At 65.4% G+C, this 22,423-nt stretch overlaps 1 protein-coding gene across 2 annotated transcripts; it reads right to left on the reverse strand.

Annotated features, from left to right (window-relative positions):
• Positions 1-290: 290 nt before the first annotated feature.
• Positions 291-10,364, reverse strand: LOC120404512 (protein ADP-ribosylarginine hydrolase-like). Of its 2 annotated transcripts, XM_039537219.1 has the most exons (8): positions 10,251-10,364; positions 9,479-9,702; positions 8,837-8,935; positions 8,264-8,369; positions 6,985-7,064; positions 3,740-3,923; positions 2,737-2,951; positions 291-762 (listed from the first exon to the last, which is right to left on the reverse strand). In XM_039537219.1, the coding sequence occupies exons 1-8, from the start codon at positions 10,259-10,261 to the stop codon at positions 599-601; spliced, it is 1,083 nt and encodes a 360-aa protein (XP_039393153.1). In that variant the 5' UTR covers positions 10,262-10,364; the 3' UTR covers positions 291-598. The 2 variants fall into 2 exon arrangements, with proteins under 2 accessions (XP_039393153.1, XP_039393154.1); XM_039537220.1 differs by lacking the exon at positions 9,479-9,702 and having other exon boundaries at positions 10,251-10,352.
• Positions 10,365-22,423: the final 12,059 nt, after the last annotated feature.

Here is a 22,423-nt window from a genome sequence, read left to right on the forward strand (position 1 = left end):
GGCACTCTCAGTTGGGTCCCGCCAGAATCGCACCGTCACAAGGGGATTGTGGGGCAGGGCCAGGAGGGGACAGCGCAGCAGGCAGCCGGCGTGGGGGGGTCCCAGGGGGCCCTTCCCTGGCAGTCAGTGCTGGGATCAGTGGGGTGCTGGGGTGCTGCACTGCAGGGAGCAGGATACCTGGGTTCTGGCCACTCCTCCCCTGCACCCCGGCCTTGCCCATCCCCCGGGGGATGCCTGCTTCTTGGCATGGGCCCTGGGGCCCCCCGAAATGACCCCCGCTGGCACGGGAAGGCAGGAGACGGGTTTATTGAGGAGCCCAACGCTGACCCGGGAGACCCCTGGAGACGGAGCCTGGTGTCCTGGGTGCAGCAATAGGAGGTGCTAGTGGGTGGGGCCCGTGGCTCATGGGGGGGGCAGGAGGGTGCACTGGTGGGGCTGGGAATTTGCTGCCCTCCCCCATGTGTCTGGGGAATGGGGAACCCCCCAAATCCAGCCCTGGCCTGCAGTGGGGTTGGCTGTTGAGTGCAGGGTGGGAGGCCAGGGGGGTGGGGTTAAGAAGGAACCCAGGTGTCCAGGCAGTGCCGGGGCAGTGGGGTGCTCATGGGGCGCTCTCCCCCCAGGCCAGGGCGTGGATCCGGTCGGCGGCTGCCTCCATGCGGTGCCGGTACTCCAGGTGTCGGTGATTCCCCTCGGGGACCCCGGCCAGCCCGTGGGCCAGCCCCCAGCAGCACCCCGCAATGACGCCCGTCGAGTCGCTGTCTCCTGCGGGGAGATGGGCACAGGTGAGACGTGGCCCCTCTGGGGTGGGGGCGGGGCACCCGGGGATCCTGCCATGGGGTGTTTGCCCCACACAAGCCCTGAGTGGGTCATTGTGGGTCAGACGGGGCCAATTAACCTGCCCCACTGCAGCTGGGGAGGTTGGGGGGCTGGGCAGGGCCTGTGGCAGCTGGAGCCCAGCTGGGGGCGGGTCTTGGGGCCACAGCCCCTGGAGGGGACAGGGAGGTTGGCCGGGGGGGGGGGGGATGAGATTGGGGGGTGCCCTGGGCCCTGCCCTGGCTGGGGGCTGTGTATACTGCCGGGGGCTGTGTATACTGCGGCCGGCTCTGGGGTGAGATGCCGGGGGCTGTGTATACTGCGGCTGGGAAGCGGCTGGCTCTGGGGTGAGACGCCGGGGGCTGTGTATACTGCAGCTGGGATACGGCTGGCTCTGGGGTGAGATGCTGGGGGCTGTGTATACTGCGGCTGGGAAGCGGCTGGCTCTGGGGCGGGGCGCCGGGGGCTGTGTATCCTGGCATGAGGGCTGGGATGCGGCTGGCTCTGGGGTGAGATGCCGGGGGCTGTGTATACTGCGGCCGGGATGCGGCTGGTTCTGGGGCAGGGAACCGGGGGCTGTGTATACTGCGGCCGGGATGCAGCTGGCTCTGGGGTGAGACGCCGGGGGCTGTGTATACTGCGGCCGGGATGCGACTGGCTCTGGGGTGAGACGCTGGGCGCTGTGTGCACTGGCACCGGGATGCGGCTGGCTCTGGGGCAGGGAGCCGGGGGCTGTGTATACTGTGGCCGAGATGCGGCTGGCTCTGGGGCGGGGCGCCAGGGGCTGTGTATACTGCGGCCGAGATGCGGCTGGCTCTGGGGCGGGGCGCCGGGGGCTGTGTATCCTGGCATGAGGGCTGGGATGCAGCTGGCTCTGGGGTGAGACGCCGGGGGCTGTGTATACTGCGGCCGGGATGCGGCTGGCTCTGGGGTGAGACGCCGGGGGCTGTGTATACTGCGGCCGAGATGCGGCTGGCTCTGGGGCGGGGCGCCGGGGGCTGTGTATCCTGGCATGAGGGGTGGGATGCGGCTGGCTCTGGGGTGAGACGCCGGGGGCTGTGTATACTGCGGCCGGGATGCAGCTGGCTCTGGGGTGAGACGCCGGGGGCTGTGTATACTGCGGCCGAGATGCAGCTGGCTCTGGGGCGGGGCACCGGGGGCTGTGTATCCTGGCATGAGGGCTGGGATGCAGCTGGCTCTGGGGAGTGACGCCGGGGGCTGGGTATCCGGCGGCCGAGATGCGGCTGGCTCTGGGGCGGGGCACCGGGGGCTGTGTATCCTGGCATGAGGGCTGGGATGCGGCTGGCTCTGGGGTGAGACGCCGGGGGCTGTGTATACTGCGGCCGAGATGCAGCTGGCTCTGGGGCGGGGCGCCAGGGGCTGTGTATACTGCGGCCGAGATGCAGCTGGCTCTGGGGCGGGGCGCCGGGGGCTGTGTATACTGCGGCCGAGATGCAGCTGGCTCTGGGGCGGGGCACCGGGGGCTGTGTATCCTGGCATGAGGGCTGGGATGCGGCTGGCTCTGGGGCGGGGCGCCGGGGGCTGTGTATACTGCGGCCGAGATGCAGCTGGCTCTGGGGCGGGGCGCCGGGGGCTGTGTATCCTGGCATGAGGGCTGGGGTGCGGCTGGCTCTGGGGTGAGACGCCGGGGGCTGTGTATACTGCGGCCGAGATGCGGCTGGCTCTGGGGCGGGGCGCCGGGGGCTGTGTATCCTGGCATGAGGGCTGGGATGCAGCTGGCTCTGGGGTGAGACGCCGGGGGCTGTGTATACTGCGGCCGGGATGCGGCTGGCTCTGGGGTGAGACGCCGGGGGCTGTGTATACTGCGGCCGAGATGCAGCTGGCTCTGGGGCGGGGCGCCGGGGGCCGTGTATCCTGGCATGAGGGCTGGGGTGCGGCTGGCTCTGGGGTGGCCGGACTCACCCCCGTGGAACATGGCCCGGCTGCAGAGCTCGTCCCAGCGGTCGCCAGCGCCCAGCAGCGCGTCGTAGGCGATCATGGGGGCGTCGTGCCCGCTGCGCCCCGCCCAGCCCTCCAGGCTGAAGGTCTGGTAGATCCCGTCCCGCTCGGCCGGGCCGTAGGGGGAGGGGAACCGCGGGGGGCCGTGTCCTTCCGCCAGGCCCCGCTCAGCCAGGTACCTGCAGGGGCAGGATGAGACCAGGCCGCTGACCCCCCCCCCCCCGGCCTCACCCCCCTTTCCCATCCCCCGCCCTGTGCCTGGCCCCCCTGATCTGCCCCACGGGGGGTCTGTGCCCCCTTTCCCATCCCCCGCCCTGCCCCAGCCCCCCTGATCTGCCCCGGGTCTGAGCCCCTTTCCCATCCCCGCCCTGTGCCTGGCACCCCTGATCTGCCCCCCCAGGTCTGCGCCCCCTTTCCCATCCCCCGCCCTGCCCCGGCCCCCCTGATCTGCCCCCCGGGGGTCTGCGCCCCCTTTCCCATCCCCACCCTGCCCCCTGCTCTGCCCCCAGGGTCTGCACCCCCTTTCCCATCCCCGCCCTGCCCGGCCCCTGATCTGCCCCCAGGGTCTGCGCCCCCTTTCCCATCCCCCGCCCTGCGCCTGGCACCCGTGATCTGCCCCCCTGGGGTCTGCGCCCCCTTTCCCATCCCCCGCCCTGCCCCGGGACCCCTGCCCAGCCCTGCCCTGCCCCCTGGGGTCTGCGCCCCTTTCCCATCCCCGCCCTGCCCTGCCCTGCCACCCCTGCCCTGCCCTGCCCCGGGTCTCGCCCCTGTCCCATCCCCGCTCTGCCCGGCACCCTGATCTGCCCCGGGTCTCGCCCCCTTTCTCATCCCCCTGCCCTGTGCCTGGAACCCCTGCCCTGCCCCCCGGGGGGGTCTGCGCCCCCCCTTCCTTCCCACATACCACCCTGCGCCTGGCCCCCCCAGCCTCGCCTGGGGCTCTGTCCCCCCTTCTGCCCCCCACACTCACCAGGCCCATTTCTGGGGGAAGTAGCCCCAGGCGTCCAGGTTGGGCTGGGTGTCGACACCCGCGTCCTGCACATAGGTTAGGGCCAGGGGCAGCGTCTGCAGCAGGCCGGCCCCCCACTGCGCCAGGGGGAGCCCCCGCACCGCGTAGGCCGTGAACAGGGCCGAGGCCAGGGCCCCCAGGTACCCTGCAGCGGGGCAAGGGTCCGTCAGGGGCCCCGCACGGAGACCCCCTTCCCCCCCCCAGGCCTGGGGCAGAGCCACCGCTCAGACCGGGGCCCCCAGGTACCCTGCAGCGGGGCAAGGGTCCGTCAGGGGCCCGCGGAGACCCCTTCCCCCAGGCCTGGGGCAGAGCCACCGCTCAGACCGGGCCCCCCCCCCAGGGACCCTGCAGCGGGGCAAGGGTCCGTCAGGGGCCCCGCACGGAGACCCCCTTCCCCCCCAGGCCTGGGGCAGAGCCACCGCTCAGACCGGGGCCCCCAGGTACCCTGCAGCGGGGCAAGGGTCCGTCAGGGGCCCCGCACGGAGACCCCCTTCCCCCCCCCCAGGCCTGGGGCAGAGCCACCGCTCAGACCGGGGGCCCCAGGGACCCGGCAGCGGGGCAAGGGTGCGTCAGGGGCCCCGCGGAGACCCCTTCCCCAGGCCTGGGGCCGAGCCACCGCTCAGCCCGGGCCCCCCCCCAGGTACCCTGCAGCGGGGCAAGGGTCCGTCAGGGGCCCCGCACGGAGACCCCCTTCCCCCCCCAGGCCTGGGGCAGAGCCACCGCTCAGACCGGGCCCCCAGGTACCCTGCAGCGGGGCAAGGGTGCGTCAGGGGCCCCGCACGGAGACCCCCTTCCCCCCCAGGCCTGGGGCAGAGCCACCGCTCAGACCGGGCCCCCCCAGGTACCCTGCAGCGGGGCAAGGGTGCGTCAGGGGCCCTGCGGAGATCCCCTTCCCCCCCAGGCCTGGGGCAGAGCCACCGCTCAGACGGGCCCCAGGTACCCTGCAGCGGGGCAAGGGTCCGTCTGGGGCCCGCACGGAGACCCCCTGCCCCCCCAGGCCTGGGGCAGAGCCACCGCTCAGACCGGGGCCCCCAGGTACCCTGCAGCGGGGCAAGGGTCCGTCAGGGGCCCCGCACGGAGACCCCCTTCCCCCCCCAGGCCTGGGGCAGAGCCACCGCTCAGACCGGGGCCCCAGGTACCCAGCAGCGGGGCAAGGGTGCGTCAGGGGCCCGCACGGAGACCCCCTCCCCCCCGCAGGCCTGGGGCAGAGCCACCGCTCAGACCGGGCCCCCAGGTACCCTGCAGCGGGGCAAGGGTGCGTCAGGGGCCCAGACGGAGACCCCTTCCCCCCCAGGCCTGGGGCAGAGCCACTGCTCAGGCCGGGGCCCCCCGGTACCCTGCAGTGGGGCAAGGGTGCGTCAGGGGCCCGCACGAGACCCCTTCCCCAGGCCTGGGGCAGAGCCACTGCTCAGACCAGGGCCCCAGGTACCCTGCAGCGGGGCAGGGTGCGTCAGGGCCCCACGGAGACCCCTTCCCCAGGCCTGGGGCAGAGCCACCGCTCAGACCGGGGCCCCAGGTACCCTGCAGCGGGGCAAGGGTGCGTCAGGGGCCCGCAGGAGACCCCTTCCCCAGGCCTGGGGCAGAGCCACCGCTCAGACCGGGGCCCCAGGTACCCTGCAGCGGGGCAAGGGTCCGTCAGGGGCCGCACGGAGACCCCCTGCCCCCCCAGGCCTGGGGCAGAGCCACTGCTCAGTCCGGGGCCCCCAGGTACCCTGCAGCGGGGCAAGGGTCCGTCAGGGGCCCCGCACGGAGACCCCCTTCCCCCCCCCAGGCCTGGGGCAGAGCCACCGCTCAGACCGGGGCCCCCAGGTACCCTGCAGCGGGGCAAGGGTCCGTCAGGGGCCCCGCACGGAGACCCCCTTCCCCCCCCCAGGCCGGGGGCAGAGCCACCGCTCAGACCGGGCCCCCAGGTACCCTGCAGCGGGGCAAGGGGCCATCAGGGGCCCCGCCCGGCGACCCCTTCCCCAGGCCTGGGGCAGAGCCACCGCTCAGACCGGGGCCCCAGGTACCCTGCAGCGGGGCAAGGGTCCGTCAGGGCCCCGCACGAGACCCCTCCCCGCAGGCCTGGGGCAGAGCCACCGCTCAGACCGGGCCCCCAGGGACCCCGCAGCGGGGCACGGGTGCGACAGGGGCCCCGCCCGCAGACCCCCGTCCCCCCCCCCAGGCCTGGGGCAGAGCCACCGCTCAGACCGGGGCCCCCAGGTACCCTGCAGCGGGGCAAGGGTCCGTCAGGGGCCCCGCACGGAGACCCCCTTCCCCCCCCCAGGCCTGGGGCAGAGCCACCGCTCAGACCGGGGCCCCCGGGTACCCTGCAGCGGGGCAAGGGTCGTCAGGGGCCCCACGGAGACCCCTTCCCCAGGCCTGGGGCAGAGCCACCGCTCAGACCGGGCCCCCAGGTACCCTGCAGCGGGGCAAGGGTCCGTCAGGGGCCCCGCACGGAGACCCCCTTCCCCCCCGCAGGCCTGGGGCAGAGCCACCGCTCAGACCGGGCCCCCCCCAGGGACCCGGCAGCGGGGCAAGGGTCCGTCAGGGGCCCCGCACGGAGACCCCCTTCCCCCCCCCCCAGGCCTGGGGCAGAGCCACCGCTCAGACCGGGGCCCCCCCCAGGTACCCTGCAGCGGGGCAAGGGTCCGTCAGGGGCCCCGCACGGAGACCCCCTTCCCCCCCCCAGGCCTGGGGCAGAGCCACCGCTCAGACCGGGCCCCCAGGTACCCTGCAGCGGGGCAAGGGTCCGTCAGGGGCCCCGCACGGAGACCCCCTTCCCCCCCCCCAGGCCTGGGGCAGAGCCACCGCTCAGACCAGGGCCCCCAGGTACCCTGCAGCGGGGCAAGGGTCCGTCAGGGGCCCCGCACGGAGACCCCCTTCCCCCCCCCCAGGCCTGGGGCAGAGCCACCGCTCAGACCGGGGCCCCAGGTACCCTGCAGCAGGCACAGCGTGGGGGGCTGGGACCTCCCATAAACCCCTGGCTGGTAAATCTCAGTGTTGGAAGATCCACCAGCGTCTGGGGTTTGTCTGCCCCGGTCTGTTTGCAGCTCACCCGACTGCGTGACCCCAGCTGGCTCCCCCGGGCAGCACCGTCACAGCCCCCAATGGGAGATTGGGGGGCTGGACCCCCACACGGCCCCCCAGTCCCCTGCAAGGGGGAGGGGGATGCCGGGGTGGGAGTGTGGGACCATTTTCCCCGCCAGCCCCCTGGTGCCCCCTACCTGTGGGGTGATGGTGCGTCATGCGCCCGCTCTCCACGCTGAGCCGGATCAGGGTTGGCAGCTCCGTGGGGCGCGGGTACCTGCGGGGGGGGGGGGCACAGGGGCAGTGCAGGGTCATGCCCCCCAGCCAGGTGCCCCCCAACACCAGAAACCCCCAGTACCCCCCTGGGATGCACCCACCAGCCCCCCGTGACCCAGAGCTCTCGTCCTCCTGATGCCCTCCACCTCTGCCCAGGGTGCCCCATAGCCCCTGGGGTCCCACCCCCACCTCTGCCCCCCTTCCCCGGGGTGCCCCATAGCCCCTGGGGTCCCACCCCCACCTCTGCCCCCTTCCCCAGGGTGCCCCATAGCCCCTGGGGTCCCACCCCCACCTCTTCCCCCCTTCCCTGAGGTGCCCCATAGCCCCTGGGGTCCCACCCCCACCTCTGCCCCCCTTCCCCAGGGTGCCCCATAGCTCCTGGGGTCCCACCCCCACCTCTGTCCCCCTTCCTGGGGTGCCCCATAGCCACTGGGGTCCCGCCCCACATCTCCCGCTTCCTGAGGTGCCCCATAGCCCCTGGGGTCCCACCCCACATCTCCCCCTTCCTGAGGTGCCCCATAGCCCCTGGGGTCCCGCCCCACCTCTGCCCCCTTCCTGAGGTGCCCCATAGCCCTGGGGTCCCAGCCCCACCTCTGCCCCCTTCCTGGGGTGCCCCATAGCCCCTGGGGTCCCACCCCACCTCTGCCCCCTTCCCTGAGGTGCCCCATAGCCCCTGGGGTCCCACCCCACCTCTGCCCCCCTGCCCTGCGGTGCCCCAAAGCCCCTGGGGTCCCACTCCCACCTCTGCCCCCTTCCCCCGGGTGCCCCCTCGCCCCGGGGGTCCCGCCCCCACCTCTGCCCCCCTTCCTGAGGTGCCCCATAGCCCCTGGGGTCCCGCCCCACCTCTGCTCCCTTCCGTGAGGTGCCCCATCGCTCCTGGGGTCCCACCCCACCTCTGCCCCCTTCCCAGGGTGCCCCATAGCCCCTGGGGTCCCTGCCCCATCTCTGCCCCCTTCCCCAGGGTGCCCCATAGCCCCTGGGGTCCCGCCCCACCTCTGCCCCCTTCCTGAGGTGCCCCATAGCCCCTGGGGTCCCGCCCCACCTCTGCCCCCTTCCCGAGGTGCCCCATAGCCCCTGGGGTCCCGCCCCACCTCTGCCCCCTTCCCGAGGTGCCCCATAGCTCCTGGGAGCCCGACCTCCCACCCCCTTCCCCAGGGTGCCCCATAGCCACTGGGGAGCCCCATAGTCCCTGCCCCCCACCTGAGCCCGATGGCCATGGAGCGCATGGCGGCCCCGCAGCCGGTGGCGCTGGGGTTGAAGGGGATCCGGTACCCGGCCGGCTCGCCCGGGCGCAGCTGGGACGTCCCTGGGGGGGGGTCAGGGTGGGGGTCACACGGGCGCCCTGAAGGGTCCCCAAAATAGCACCCCCTTCCCGGCCCTGGCCCCCCCACGTGTCCTGGGGACCCCCCATACTCCTCCCCATGTCACAGGTGTGGGGGCTGCGGGGGGCGTGTGGGGCAGCCAGGCAGGGCAGTGGAGGGGGCCCCAGAAATCAGCTGGGGGTTGGTGGGCATGGGGGGTCCCAATGCCCAGGGGGTGCTGGGCATGGGGGGGCCCAGTGGCCAGGGGGTGCCGGGCTTGGGGGGGGCCCAGTGGCCAGGGGGTGCCGGGCATAGGGGGGCCCCTAGTGGCCAGGGGGTGCCGGGCATGGGGGGGCCCCTAGTGGCCAGGGGGTGCCGGGCATGGGGGGGGCCCAGTGGCCAGGGGGTGCCGGGCATGGGGGTCCCCAGTGGCCAGGGGGTGCCGGGCATGGGGGGGGCACTCCTACCGTACCCAGGATGCTGGTGGGGCCGGGTTTCCTGCCCTCCATGTCGCCCATCGCTGCCACGTAGCCTCGTGCCAGCTCCTGCAGCAACGGCTCCCCCTCCAGTCCTGGGGGGCAGAGAGAGGGGTCAGTCTGGGGCCCCCCAGCCACCACAGGGAGCCCCAGCCAGTCCCCGTCCTCCCCCAACACCCCAACTGCCTCAGCTGGCTCCCACGGGCAGCATCGTCACAGCCCCTTTTCTCTCCCCCCGCCGGGGTCTGTGCCCCCCATTCCCACCCCCTAGATCTGTGCCCCCCATTCCCACCCCGGAGCTGTGCCCCCCAGTCCCACCTCCTAGAGCTCAGCCTCCCATTCCCTCTCCCGGATCTGTGCCCCCTGGATCTGTGCCCCCCATTCCCTCTCCCAGATCTGTGCCCCCTTTTCCCACCCCCTAGATCTCAGCCCCCTTTTCCCACCCCCACATCTGTGCCCCCAGTCCCTCTCCCAGATCTGTGCCCCTTTTCCCACCCCTAGATCTCAGCCCCTCTTCCCACCCGGATCTGTGCCCCCATTCCCACCCCTAGATCTCAGCTCCCCATTCCCTCTCCCAGATCTGTCCCCGCCCGGATCTGTGCCCCCCATTTCTCCCCCCCGATCTGTGCCCCCCTCACCAGTGGCCAGGGCCTCGGCCGTTGCCAGGTGCAGGACGGTGTCGTCGCTGACGGGCCAGTCGGGGGGCGCGGCCTGGATGCCCCCCAGCCCCCCCAGCTGGGCCAGCTCGGCGTGGATCTGGGGGCCCGAGGGGCAGTACTCCCAGCGCTGGTTCCGGTAGCCCAGCGCGTCGCCCGCCCCGCTCAGCACCATGGCCGCCCGGTACGCCGCCCGGGGGGGGGCCCTGGGGGAGATGGGGGTCAGGGCTCCGGCCCCCCAAGTACCAACCCCCCCGCTGCTCCCCCCCCACGTCTCAGTGCCATGGCTGCCCGGTACGCTGCCCGGGGGGGGCCCTGGGGGGAGATGGGGGTCAGGGCCCCCGAGGACCAACCCCCCCGCTGCTCCCCCCCACATCTCAGCACCATGGCTGCCCGGTACGCCGCCCGGGGGGGGCCCTGGGGGGAGATGGGGGTCAGGGCTCCGGCCCCCTGAGTACCAACCCCCCGCTGCTCCCCCCCCCCACATCTCAGTGCCATGGCTGCCTGGTACGCCGCCCGGGGGGGGCCCTGGGGGAGATGGGGGTCAGGGGTCCGCCCCCCCCAAGTATCAGCCCCCCCTGCCGCTCAGCGCCCTGCTGGCTGGGTAAAGGCGTGTGTGTGTGTGGGGGGGGGGGGGTTCAGGGGTCCGGCCTCCCAAGTATCAGCCCCCCTACTCCTGCCCCCCCTCTTCCCGCCCCCCCAGCTCCATGGCCGGGGCTAGGGAGAGCCTGGGGTGGGGGAGGGGGGCACTTACGTCCCCTCCATGGAGCCTGCAGCTGCCTGGGGGGGTCGGGCCCAGCTGTGTCCGTCTGTCCCTGCCGGGCCCTGCCCGTCCCCCCGTCTGTCCCTGTGTCCGGCCGGCCCTGTGTCCCCCCCGGCCCCGCGCTGGCTCAGCGATTCCCGGCTCCAAACCCGGCCTTGGCCCGGGGCCAGTTCCAGCCCCGCGCCCTTAAAGGGGCCAGAGAAACCGGAGCCCTGGACCGGGGCAGGTGGGGGGGAGGAGCTGGCTGGGGGGGGGGGGGCTGGGTAGATGGGGGCAGGGGGGCCGGGTAGATGGGGGGCGTGTGGGGCTGGCTAGGGGAAGGGAGCTGGGTAGATGGGGTGTGGGGATGGCTGGGGAAGGGGGCTGGGTAGATGGGGGCGTGTGGGGCTGGCTACATGGAGCTGTGTGGGGGTGGCTGGCTGGGGGCAGGGGGGCCGGGTAGATGGGGGTGTGGGGGTGGCTGGCTGGGGGCAGGGGGGCCGGGTAGATGGGGGTGTGGGGGTGGCTGGCTGGGGGCAGGGGGGCTGGGTAGATGGGGGTGCGGGTGTGGGGGAGCAGGGACTGTCTGGGTGGGGGATGGGGGAGCCGGGGGTGACTTTAGGTGAGGGACAGGAGCTGGGCCTGTAACCTGAGCCGGGCAGGGGGGAGGGGTGTCAGCACCTTGGCCCAGGGAGCCGGCGGAAGGAGGGGCCGGCTGGAGGGAGTCAGTTCAGTGTCGGTTTGGGGCTGGGTGGGGGGTTTTCAGGGGATCCTAGGCTGGGATCCAAGCCCCCTGAACCCCAGAAGGACTCGATTGAGGGGTCCTGGCTCTGGCCACAAGCTGGGCTGTATCCGGTGTTCCTGTCTCCAATAAACCTTCTGTGTTACCGGCTGGCTGAGAGTCACTGGGAGTCCCGGGAAGAGGGGTGCAGGGCCGGGCTCCCCCCCACTCCGTGACACTCTCCCGTGGGCTGAGCTCGGCGTGGCCAAAGGAGCCGGAGGAGGTGCCGGGTGAGGAGCTGGCGTGTGAACAGCTGGAGGAGAAGATCCAGGAGGTCTCCAGGAGCCATATGAAATATTTGTACATTGGCTACACTGAAAGGGTGTCCCCCCATCTCTGAAGGACGGGGCCCAAGTCGGAGGAGTGGGCTGAGCTCAAGAAGCTCTTCCTCAAAGCAATTGTCCACTACTCCCGGGTGACAGCCGGACACCTGGCGAGGGTCAGCGAGCGGCGCCTGATCGACCGGTACAGGGACCGACGCAAGTGCCTGAACGAGAGCCCCCGGGGGCAGCACCGGCCGGGGGTGCTGTACGTGGGGCTGTACACGGAGAACAGGGCGGCGCAGCGGAGAGGCCCGATGCGGGGCGCTGGGGCAGCGCGAGTGGTCCAGGATCCAGGGACGAACGATCTGCTGCTGCTGATCCAGGAGATAAAGGAAAAGTACCAGGACGGGGCCCTCTGAGCAGCAGGATCTGCCAGGAGCAGACACTAGGGAAAGTCCCCGGGGCCGGGGGACCAGACCCCCCTCCCCTCCCCTCCCCTAACCACGGGTCCCCATTTCTCCTCCGGGTGCTCAGCGTCTCTGGCCTTCCCTTCCCCGCTCCCAATTTGACCCCCAAACCATGTGATTGGCTGGGACATCGTGAGGTTTTGAGCAATAATAAATGTCGGTTCTGAACGTTTACGGGGCGCTCGGGTCAGGGTCTCAGACCTTTCTTCACGCTCTGGAGAGTGTGACGCCATTGACACAAACCGGGAGCGTATAGATCATTGTTACAACCAAGGTCCTGTAGTGGCACCACGTCTTGTACAAAGGTTGTCATGTAACGTGTCTATGGGAAGTTTAGGAGTTGCTGGTTACGACGATGCTGTCTGGGTGCATGGATCATATTTGTATTTTAAGTTACAAGTTCTGGCTCTGTCCTGTCTGTAATTCAAACCTGTGCTGTGCTGCTGGGTGACACCCCAGACAAGTTGGTGTTGGCTCTGCCTAGCCTGCTTGAGGGCCCATTAAGGACCATCAGCTACACAACTGACCCAGGGAGAGGAGGCAGATATGCCTTGTGCCTCAGCAAGGCAGGGCCCTGCCTATGGACAGAGCTCTGAGGTTTTTCTTTGCCATGTGCCGGGCGGCTTGTCCTTGGGACAAAGAAAGCGGAGACCACATGGCAAGAGACTATCAAAGGCAGCTGCAGCTCCTCCATCTGGTCTTCAGTCCTGCTTCTTGCCTCCGGAGGGACTTTGCTACAAACTGAAGCTCCGCACAAAGACGTGGGGGAGCAGAAATCAATGAACCCAAATTGGTGCCTCGGAAATGAGGCCAGATGGGGGAACAAACTCAGGACAGGCTGAGCTGTTCCAGGCACCGTTCCCTCTGGGGGTCCTTGCGGAGAGATTTGGCGGGAGACAAGGAAGGACAGGCAGAGGCTGCCAGAGGTAGTTTCACCATCATGGCTGCTGCCCCCGCCCTCTCCTGGGACCCCAGGCCTCCGTCACCCTAACGCTACGGGATGTTCTGGGCCCCAGGTGACATGGCCGCCTGCCTGGCCTCACCTCCCTCCAGATCCACAGCCAGCAGCCGGGAAGCAGGAAGTCACAGCCTCACGTGCCATCCAAACGGCACCAAAACCCTGTGATACGGGGGCGATCACAGGGCGCGTCTGTCCTAACCCCCACCCCGACCACCACCGGGTAAAGAAACAGACGTTAAACTCTTGAAAGAGACTCTTCTGTCTGGCCGGGAACCGCTGACCGACAGTGGTGCCTGAACTCCCCAGCTCTCCAGGGTTTGGCCTCTACGCTTCCCACGTCTCTGTTGTTTATTGTAGGGTTTCTGTCCACGGCAACCCATTCGGGTGGGTGTGATTGTTCTACGTTATGCCGGAGAGAGCGCAGCGTGGCTGCCCTCCGTGCCCGCGGTGGGCCCAGGTGCCAGGCCTGCCTGGCCCACGGAGCGTGTGCACCTGACCGGGTGCAAGCGGTTACCTGCCACGCGGAGGGCGATGTCCATGAGGCTGTCAGTACCCTGGCCGTCCATGATGGAGCACCGGCACGTGCCGCTGTCCGAGGGCCGCACGCCGGCCAGGCTCAGGGCCGCCACCCCCTGGCGGATCCCCTGCAGGAGGAGCCGCGTCCGGCCCCTGAACTCCTCGGCCTGGCCTCCCCGCGCGGTAGCTGTGCACCCCGGAGCCCCCCGCCGGCCCCCGCAGGAGGAGCCGCGTCCAGCCCCTGAACTCCTCGGCCTGGTGTCCAGCTGTGCACCCGGAGCCCCCGCCGGCCCGGCCCCTGAACTCCTCGGCCTGGCCTCCCCGCGCGGTAGCTGTGCACCCCGGAGCCCCCCGCCGGCCCCTGCAGGAGGAGCCGCGTCCGGCCCCTGAACTCCTCGGCCTGGTCTCCCCGCACGGTAGCTGTGCACCCCGGAGCCCCCCGCCGGCCCCTGCAGGAGGTGCCAGTGCACGCGCAGGTGGCGCGGGTCGGGTCTGGGGGCGCTCGGGCCCTACACTCCAGCGTGATGTCCTGGGGCTGGAGCTGGGGGCCGTCGGCCCGTCGCTGTCTGAGAGAAGGGAGGCACACGAGAGCCCGTGGGAATGAGCCCACCACACTCAGATTGGGCTCAGGGGCTCCCGACGTCGGACGGCCCCACTGCTGCCACCAGGGCCCGGTCTGCAGAAGGGCCTGCGCTGACCAGGGCTCCGGTGGCGAGGGCCAGTGCTACCCCTGGGCGAGCTAGGCAGTGGCCTAGGGCAGCAAGGGGTTGGGGGCGCCCAGGGCCCTCCTCGGGCAGAGGCAGCTGCGTAGGGCACCTGAAAATTTGGGGCACCACTGGGCCTTAGTGTCCACCCCACTGGCCACTATCCCTGTTCTGACCCTTCCTGCAGGCGCCTCCTGGGAAGGGATCTAGTAGTTAAAAGAGAGAAAGTCTCAGCCTGCCCGAGCTATTAGCACCTCACGCAGACTGTTACAGAGCCATTCGAGGGGTAATGAAGCCACCTAACAGCATCTGCCAACCCCCAGGGGATATCCCCTGTCCGATTCTGAATGTCCTGACAAAGCCAGTCGGGCGTCACTGTAACACTTCTCGGCTCTGTGAGCTCAGATCAAGTCTCTTGGTCTATCCAAGGCCGTGATCAAGTGTCTTGATGTTTTTGGTCTTTTGGCCTCGAGATGAAAACCTGCTCTGTGTCTCTGGGACCTTGAGGTGAAAATCTTCTCTGAGTTACTCGGAACATGTTACTGTACAGGGCCTCAGTTTAAAATTTGCTTTAAAACTATTTCATCAGCGAGTTGGTGAAGATGATAAAATCACCTCTCTAAAAAAATCCTTGCGTAGATTTGTAGCTGCACAATCATCTGTAGCCTTAAATGCTGGATCTTCAGACATACAGTTTTTAAATAAATTCTTCAAAAGACCTTCTCTAAAATACACATTTTAATGACTATAGTAAAAAAACTCACTTCCAAAGTCTTTCCGTCCATCCGTTTCTCCCTTCACCCCCCACTCGGACACCCCCATTAAAGGAGGCCACAGCCCTTTGCTTCCAGATAGCTGGACAAAGTTTCCCTTCTTTACTTCTATCTGATAAACTATTTTAAAGCAAAGTCCGTACCTCAGTAAGATATAGAATCCTTTGTGATGCCTAAAATCTTTGGAAACATTTTTTTAACGTTGGTGAAATTTCATTAACATGTATTATGGAGACCACACACAGTAAATTAGTGTCCCTTTCTCTGAAAGCAATGAACGTTGTTATGAACACACTAAACCTCTGTGACTGATTAATTTCAAATCCTGTCTGTTTCAGTGAGTTAAATATGTAGCAATCTGGACGGATTACTTTCTGAAGGCGTAAGAGAACATTTCAAATATAAAATCAGCTTAGAAATACTGGTGAAGAAAATGTAACTCAGAGAAGAGCTGCATCATGTATTGCAGAATATTGAATGCTGGGTTCAGCCGGACGCCTGCCTCGCCCTGACTACAAAGGCTTTGCAAACAGATGTCTGACAAACTTCAGGGCAGATCAAAAATCCTGTGACTGACATTTTTTATTCCCAAGTTTAGTGCTTTTAATTAGGTACCTTCTGCACGTCCATTCTGCGGGAGGGGAGGGTGCAGGGGTCTCTGCGGGGAACGGTGACTCTCCCCCACCGTGAGGCGGGCCGGGCGCCTTGTTCTTTCTGCCCTGCCCAGGCTGCGGCCTGGCACCCCCTGGGGGGCCCCTGCAGGTTGCAGCAGATGCATGTGGGCAGAGGCCCCCCGGCTCCCCCCTTGTCACGCTCGAGCTCTGCGGCTCCCGGGCATGTGAGCCACCGCCAGGGCGCGGGGCCCTGAGCCTGCTCCGGGAGGGGCAGCGATGGTGGCGCTCACACTCCCGGGACCCGCAGAGCCCGAGTGCGGCGAGGGGGGCGCTGGGGGGCGCACGGGGGCCTCTGCCCACATGCATCTGCTGCAGGAACCCCCAGAAGGCGGCTCCTCCCTGCCGAGCTGCTGCAGCCGCCCACGCCCGGCAAAGCCAGTGAGGACTCGGGGCGGGGTGGGCTCACCGGGGCTGTGCCCTCCAGGGAGTTCAGGGGCGGGGAACCTGGTCTGGGAGCGGCCCTGGGGTCTATAAAGGCTGTTGGGATTTGTCCCTCAATGAACCGACGTTACGGGGCAGAGGGGGGCAAGGGGGAAGTGTCGCCAAGGGCACAAAATATCCTCGCACCGGCCCTGGGGGGGCTCACTGGAAAATCGGGGCCTTGCCGTGGGCTCTGCCCCTCTGTGCCTCTGTTTCCCCCCCTGCCGTTGTCTGCTCAGCCTGTGAGCGCCGTGGGGGCTGCGTGTCTCTGCGTCTGGGCAGCGCCCGGCCCGAGGGGCCTGAGCTCGGTCGGGGTCGGTGCGACAGGGCCCTGATCTTTGGGGTCTGGGCAGCGCCCGCACAAGCGGGCCCCGGTCTCGGCTTGGCCCCTGGCCCCAGCAGCCCCTCCCCAGCCGGGCTCTTGGCCTGCAGGCAGCTGCTGCGCTGCACAGAGCCGGGACCCGGAGCGGCCAGTGGCTCCCTCCCGTCCCCCCAGGGCCCGGTGGCCTGGGTCCCCGGCCGAATGTGTGTGTGGGGGAGGCACAGCGGGAGGCCGGAGCCCCCCGCAGGTCACATGGGGCGGGGATAACGCGGCAGCCCCGTGCTGGGCACAAGGCAGGGAGGTCGCCGGGCAAAGGAGACGTGGGGCGGTCCCATGGCCTCCCCTCTAGCTGGAGCCCCCCGTGTGGGGAGGCAGAGTCACCTCTGGCTGTAAGATCAATAACGTTGCTCTCGGGCCATCCCCCCGCACGCGTTGGTGCAGGTTGCTTCATTTCCTGCCAGGGCAACTGCAGCCCGGCTGGGCCCAGAGCCTGCGTGAGTCAGTGGGGCCCTCCGCACCCCTCCGCTCTCGGCTTCTAACTCACCTGGTCCTGCAGTGACCCGCCCCAGCAGCACGGGACACCACAGCCCCACATCCCCTCTGGACGCTGGAGGGAGAACAGCTGGGGCCGAACGCGGAGAGCGTTGGGGGAAGCAGCGCTGAGCGGGACGGGGCAGGAGGCAGAGGGGGAGATGGGACAAGGGAAATTGCCAGGGTGGGGCGCTGGAGAGGGGATACTTGGGATTGTCCTCTACTCACCCCGGGGGGCGGGGGGGGAGGGGGAACCCAGCCTTCCCAGGGCAGGAGCCGTTGTCCTGCTTTCACTGGTACAGCTGGTTGGAAAGTTTTTCCTGCTGAAAATGTAAACTTGTTATTGAAAAGTCCGGAATCCTGGAGCCATCATGTGTTTCAGGTTTTGTGGCTGAAAAGTTCCAGTTTTCTGGCAGAGGAGCTGCTCTTTCTGTGCGGGAATGAACCTGGGAGATTTCCCGCAGAGCTTCCGGGGGCAGCTGGCCTGGTTACTGAGCCTGGCGGTGGCAAGGGCCCAGCTCCGGTGTGTCTCAGGTTTAAAGGAACTTCGCAGATCAGGAATCGGAACAGCTCCGGGGCAGGGGGCAGGACTTGTCTGGTGGCTGCCAATGGCAAGAGACAGTGGACCCGAATCACAGGAGCCCATGTCAGCCCCTGCTTTAAAGCTAGAAGTCAGCGAGGAAATGTCACGTCCTTGTGGGGCAGAACTCAGCCGCTGCTTTCCAGCCAAGCTACTTGCTAGCAGAGCGGCTTCCCCCTGCAGCGGGAGCCTGGGGGTGTTCCCGGCTGAGTCACCCCACAGCCTCTGCCCAGCACAAGAGTGTGTGATAGCTGGGAGGAGGGCGTCTCCCAGGCCCACCCAAACCCGGAGAAAGCAGCTCGGCCTGTGGCTATTTCAGTTCCATTAGCTCTGTCTCTGCTGAGCCTGGATGTCAGGGCATGTGGCCGATGGATCGAGGGCCACACCGCTCTGTCCAGCCCAGTATCCTGTCGGCCAGCAGTGGCTGGTGCCTGATGCCCCAGAGGGAATGAACAGAGCAGGGAATCACCGAGTGATCCACCCCCTGTCGCCCATTCCCAGCTTCTGGCAAACAGAGGCCAGGGGCAGCATCCCTGTCCAGCCTGGCTAATCGCCATTGATGGACCTGTCCTCCAGGAACTGATCTAGTTCTTTTCTGAACCCTGTTATGGTCTTGGCCGTCACAACATCCCCTGGCAAGGAGTCCCACAGGTTGACTATGTGTGGGGTGAAAAAATACTTCCTTGAGTTTGTTTGAAACCTGCTGCCGACTAACGTCATTGGGTGACCCCTAGTTCTTGTGTTAGGAGAAGGAGTAAATAACACTCCCTGTCCACTTTCTCCACCCGTCAGGATTTTATAGCCCTCTACCATATCCCCCCTTAGCCGTCTCTTTCCCAAGCTGACCAGCCCCGTCTGACTAATCTCCTCCCACAGCCGCCGTTCCAGCCCCCTCATCCTTTCTGTGCCCTTTGCTGAACCCTTTCCAGTGCCCGTGGGTCTGCTTTGAGGTGGGGCGACCAGATCTACACAGCGCTCAAGGTGTGGGCGTCCCATGGATTTATATAGCGGCTTTCTGCTATTTTCCATCTTCTCACTCCCGTTCCTAACGAGTCCCAACGTTCTGTTCACTTCTTTGACTGCCAAGTCTGACAAGGCAAAGGGAACTAACTCTTCCCAGTCTGTTTTGGACTTAATTATCTTGTGGGATTTTGTATCGTCTGCAAACTTTGCCAACTCCCTGGTTACCCCTTTTGCAGATCATTTCTGAATGTGCTGAACAGCCCCGGTCCTTCCCAGACCAGCACAAGCCCTCGGGGGACACCACTATGTACCTCTCTCCATTCTGAAAAGGGACCAGTTATTCCTATCTTTGTTCCCTGTCTTTTAACTGGCAGAGTTTTCAGGAACATCTAACGATCCTTAATTTAATTTAATGACAAGCCTTTTGTTATCTTAATCACCCTGCCTCTGTTTACAAACAAACTCCCTGCCCCAGGGGTGGAAGTTGTTAGCAGCAGAGAACTCATCCCATTCCACGCTCCAGCTCTGGCTCCTGGTGTCTGTGGGTCCCTGAGCTCCCCAGAGCACCCACGCCAGGAGACCAGAATTGCCCAGAAACAGTGCTCCAGCTGAGACCCTCCCCACCAGTGTATCCTCACACTTCCTGGGCCTGTCTCTGCTGGAAACCCCTCGCCTGATCCGCCCCAGGACTGTGTTGGCTTTTTTCAGCCCCGCATCACATTGACGGCTCATCCTCATCCTGCTGTGATCAACAAACACGCCCAGGTCTTTCTCCTCCTCCTGTCACGTCCAACTGATCCATCCCCAGTTTATAGCACAAAGTCTTGTTGTTAGTCCCTAAATGCACAACCTTGCACTTTGCACTGTTACATTTCATCCCATTGCTATTACTCCAGTTGACAAGGTCGTCCACGAAAGCTGATGCCCAAATAAATCTGTTAGTCTTTAAGGTGCCACTGGACTCCTTGTTGTTTTTGTGGATACAGACTGACACAGCCACCCCCTGATACTTAAGGTGGTCCAGATTTTCTTGTAGGATATTCCGCTCGTTCTCTGTATTGGCAACACCTCCCAGCTTTGTGTCACCTGCAGATTTTATTAGCACACGCCCATGTTTTGTGCCAAGGTCAGTAATGAAAACATTAAATAAGGTCGGTCCCAAAACCGATCCCCGAGGAACTCCTCTAGTGACCCCCTTCCAGCCTGACAGGTCACCTTCCAGCAGGACCGGACCTAGTCTCCCCTTCAACCAGTTCTTACCCACCTTCCAGTTCTCATATCAATCCCCCTCTTCTCCGGTGTAACGAATAGTTTCCCATGTGGAACTGGATCCAAAGTCTTCCGGACAGCCGGGTAGCTTGGATCCACTGCACGTCCTTTGTGAGATCAGTAACTCTGTTACCACCTCTTGAACCCAACAACTGAAACAATTGTAGAAAAATCTTCAGTTACTTTCTATCATTTCAGTGACACACTTTTTGCAGTTCACCCAGCTTGGAACAGATCCTTTAACTTTAGGAAACATCCTACCAGCCCTTTCTTCTCTTAATCACCCTGTTTATAAACACAGTTCGGACCTACCTCGGGGGGGGCCGACCCAGGAGGGTTTTTAAAGGCTTGTAAAGCTCCCCCTAGATCTGTGTGCGCACAGCAGAGACGGAGTGAGGATGAAAAGCAGAGGAACCCCCCAAACCCAGAACCTGTCACCCGCTACTTATAACATGTGATGAGCAAATAAAAAACTACAAACCAAAATCTGCTTTTCGTAAGTGGAGTTGCGGATGAAAAGCTGCACAAAGCACATGCCAGCAGGCGGCGAAACACCGCTCGGAAACTCCGATCCAGCCCCAAAGCCGGCCGTGCCTGGGCCCAGAACTGAGCCAGGAACGGCCTGGCGGGCGGCTTCCCGGCTCCGGCTGTCACACGCTGATCGGTAGCTCTGCCGCTTTCGCTCACCGACACGCTCTGTTCCCGCCATCACCTCCTCCAGGTTAGTCACTGCACTAAAAACGTCCGCGATTAAGGGGCTTCTCTGTTATTAAGAACAGGAATTGATTTTTCTAATTATTTTGGCATTTCTGTTTACTGATCACAATCACGCACGTGACTCACTCGCACCTGACTCCATCACTGCTATTGGTATGAGACGTGGCACTGCCGTCACTTTAGCACTAATTTTAAGTTATTTTACAGATATAAGTAAAACTACAATTTGAAAATAAGGGCCTGTCGTCTGCCCAGTGTCTAACGTTACGTGTTTAGCTACTGTCAGCCACTGGTCGGTATTACAGAGTAGCTGCATTTATTTTTTCATGGAACTGGCACTGCTAAGGGGAGGCAGTACCAAGAAGTAACAACAACAACAACAACAACAACACAATCCCCGGAACTAGTTACAAACTGTAATAATAAATTTAAAAAAAAATCCCTGGCCTATTCTTGTGAGTGTGCCCTGTTAGTCCTGGTTTGCGGGGGATGGACAAACACCAGCTTGCTTTGCAAAGGCCGCCCGGAGCCCTGTGCCGCTGACAATCCGGGCTGGTGCATTGTTCCCAAAGGCGTGAAGTCTCTGCCGGGGTCTAAATCCCTCTGGACTCGCTGGGGATCCATGGAGGGAACAAGGGGGTGCTGTCACCTCACTGCTTCCCCCTCTCCATTCTGAAAAGTGACCTTCATTCCTACTCTCTGTTTCCTGGGTTTTAACCAGTTACTGATCCATGAACGGACCTTCCTCTTACCCCAGGGCAGTTCACTTTGCGTAAGAGCCTTTGGTGAGGGGCCTTGTCAAAGGCTTCCTGAAAATCTAAGTCACTATATCCACTGGATCCCCCTTGTCCACATGCTCGTTGACCCCCTCAAAGAATTCTAGTCGATTGGTGAGACGTGATTTCCCTTTACAAAAACCACGTTGGCTCGTTCCCGACAAATTACATTCATCTGTGTCTGACAATTAGTTTCTACCAGTTTGCCCGGTACTGAAGTCCGGCTTCCCGGCCTGTGATTGCCGGGGTCTCCTCTGGAGGCTTTTTAAAAAACTGGATTCACATGAGCTATCCTGCAGTCGCCTGGGACAGAAGCTGATCTAAGCGATAAGTAACAAACCACTGTTAGTAGTTCTGCAATTTCATATTTCACTTCCTTCAGGTCCCTGGGGCGAACCGATCTGGTGACTCACTGTGTGAGCCTGGTGAATTCCCCCCCATCCGGGTCGCTTGAGGCACGAGCTTTGCCGGGAACCACCCCCCAGGGCAGGTGCTGAGATAGCAGCCACAGTGTCTTTGCGGGTGGGGAGCAGCTCTCCCTACTGCACACAGGCCCAGAGCCCCTCAGGCCAGCCAGGCCCTGGGGCCCCCCCCAGCCCATGGCCCCAGTCAGACCATCTCCCCAGTGATCTCTGCAGCCACCTCTGGCTGAGCTGGGCTCCAGGGCGACTCGCTCTGTGGCTGCACGGCCCCAGGCTGGGCCCTCTGGCGGCTTCCCCACACCTCCGTCCCCCCAGGGCTCCCCAGCAAGTCCGGATGGATTTAGACCCCGCCAGAGATTTTACCCCTTTGGGAACGGTGCAGCCAGCAGGAACTGTCAGCAACGCAAGGTGGCATTTATTCGTCATCACCTGCAACCCAGGGCTAATGGGTTCTTCCCCCATGGGGGCCCCATCCCTGCCTCTCTGGCCCCAGGTGTGCGGGAGCCCCTGACTCATGGCCCTGGGCTGCAGCCTGCGTGCCCAGCCTGCTCACCCCCGCCACCCCTGCTTCCCGTGTTCGTGGCCCGTTGCTGGACCCCGAGGTCTCCCCAGGCAGCCCCATGCACACGCTGATCATCCGTTCAAAGCAGCCCAGCCAGCACTGCTGCCGATGCGATGCCTGCGGGTCCCACACCAGCCCTCACCCCCCGGCTGTCTGGGGCGTGCGCAGGCAGGCTCCCCAGGTGCCATAAGCTTCACCGCAGGCCTATTGCTTTTCCTAATGGCCCATTGCCCTGGCCAGGCCCGTCCCAGCCAGCTGCCTGGGCTGGAAGCCGTCTGCCTCGTGGGCGGTTCCCAGGCGGAACCACGTCTGAGATACAGACTGTCCGTGTTCAGAGCTTCAGACACAAACCTGATTTGCTGAATAGAATTATCCTAGAGACGACGACCGGCCCAGCAGCAAAGACAATGGACCGTGGCAGAGCTTCACCTTCCTGGGAACGGTTCAGCCGCGGCCGGTGGATAATGGCGGCTATGGCTCTGCA

The sequence above is a fragment of the Mauremys reevesii genome, linkage group 4 (assembly GCF_016161935.1).
Source record: "Mauremys reevesii isolate NIE-2019 linkage group 4, ASM1616193v1, whole genome shotgun sequence".
In the NCBI taxonomy this organism is placed as follows: Eukaryota; Metazoa; Chordata; order Testudines; family Geoemydidae; genus Mauremys; species Mauremys reevesii.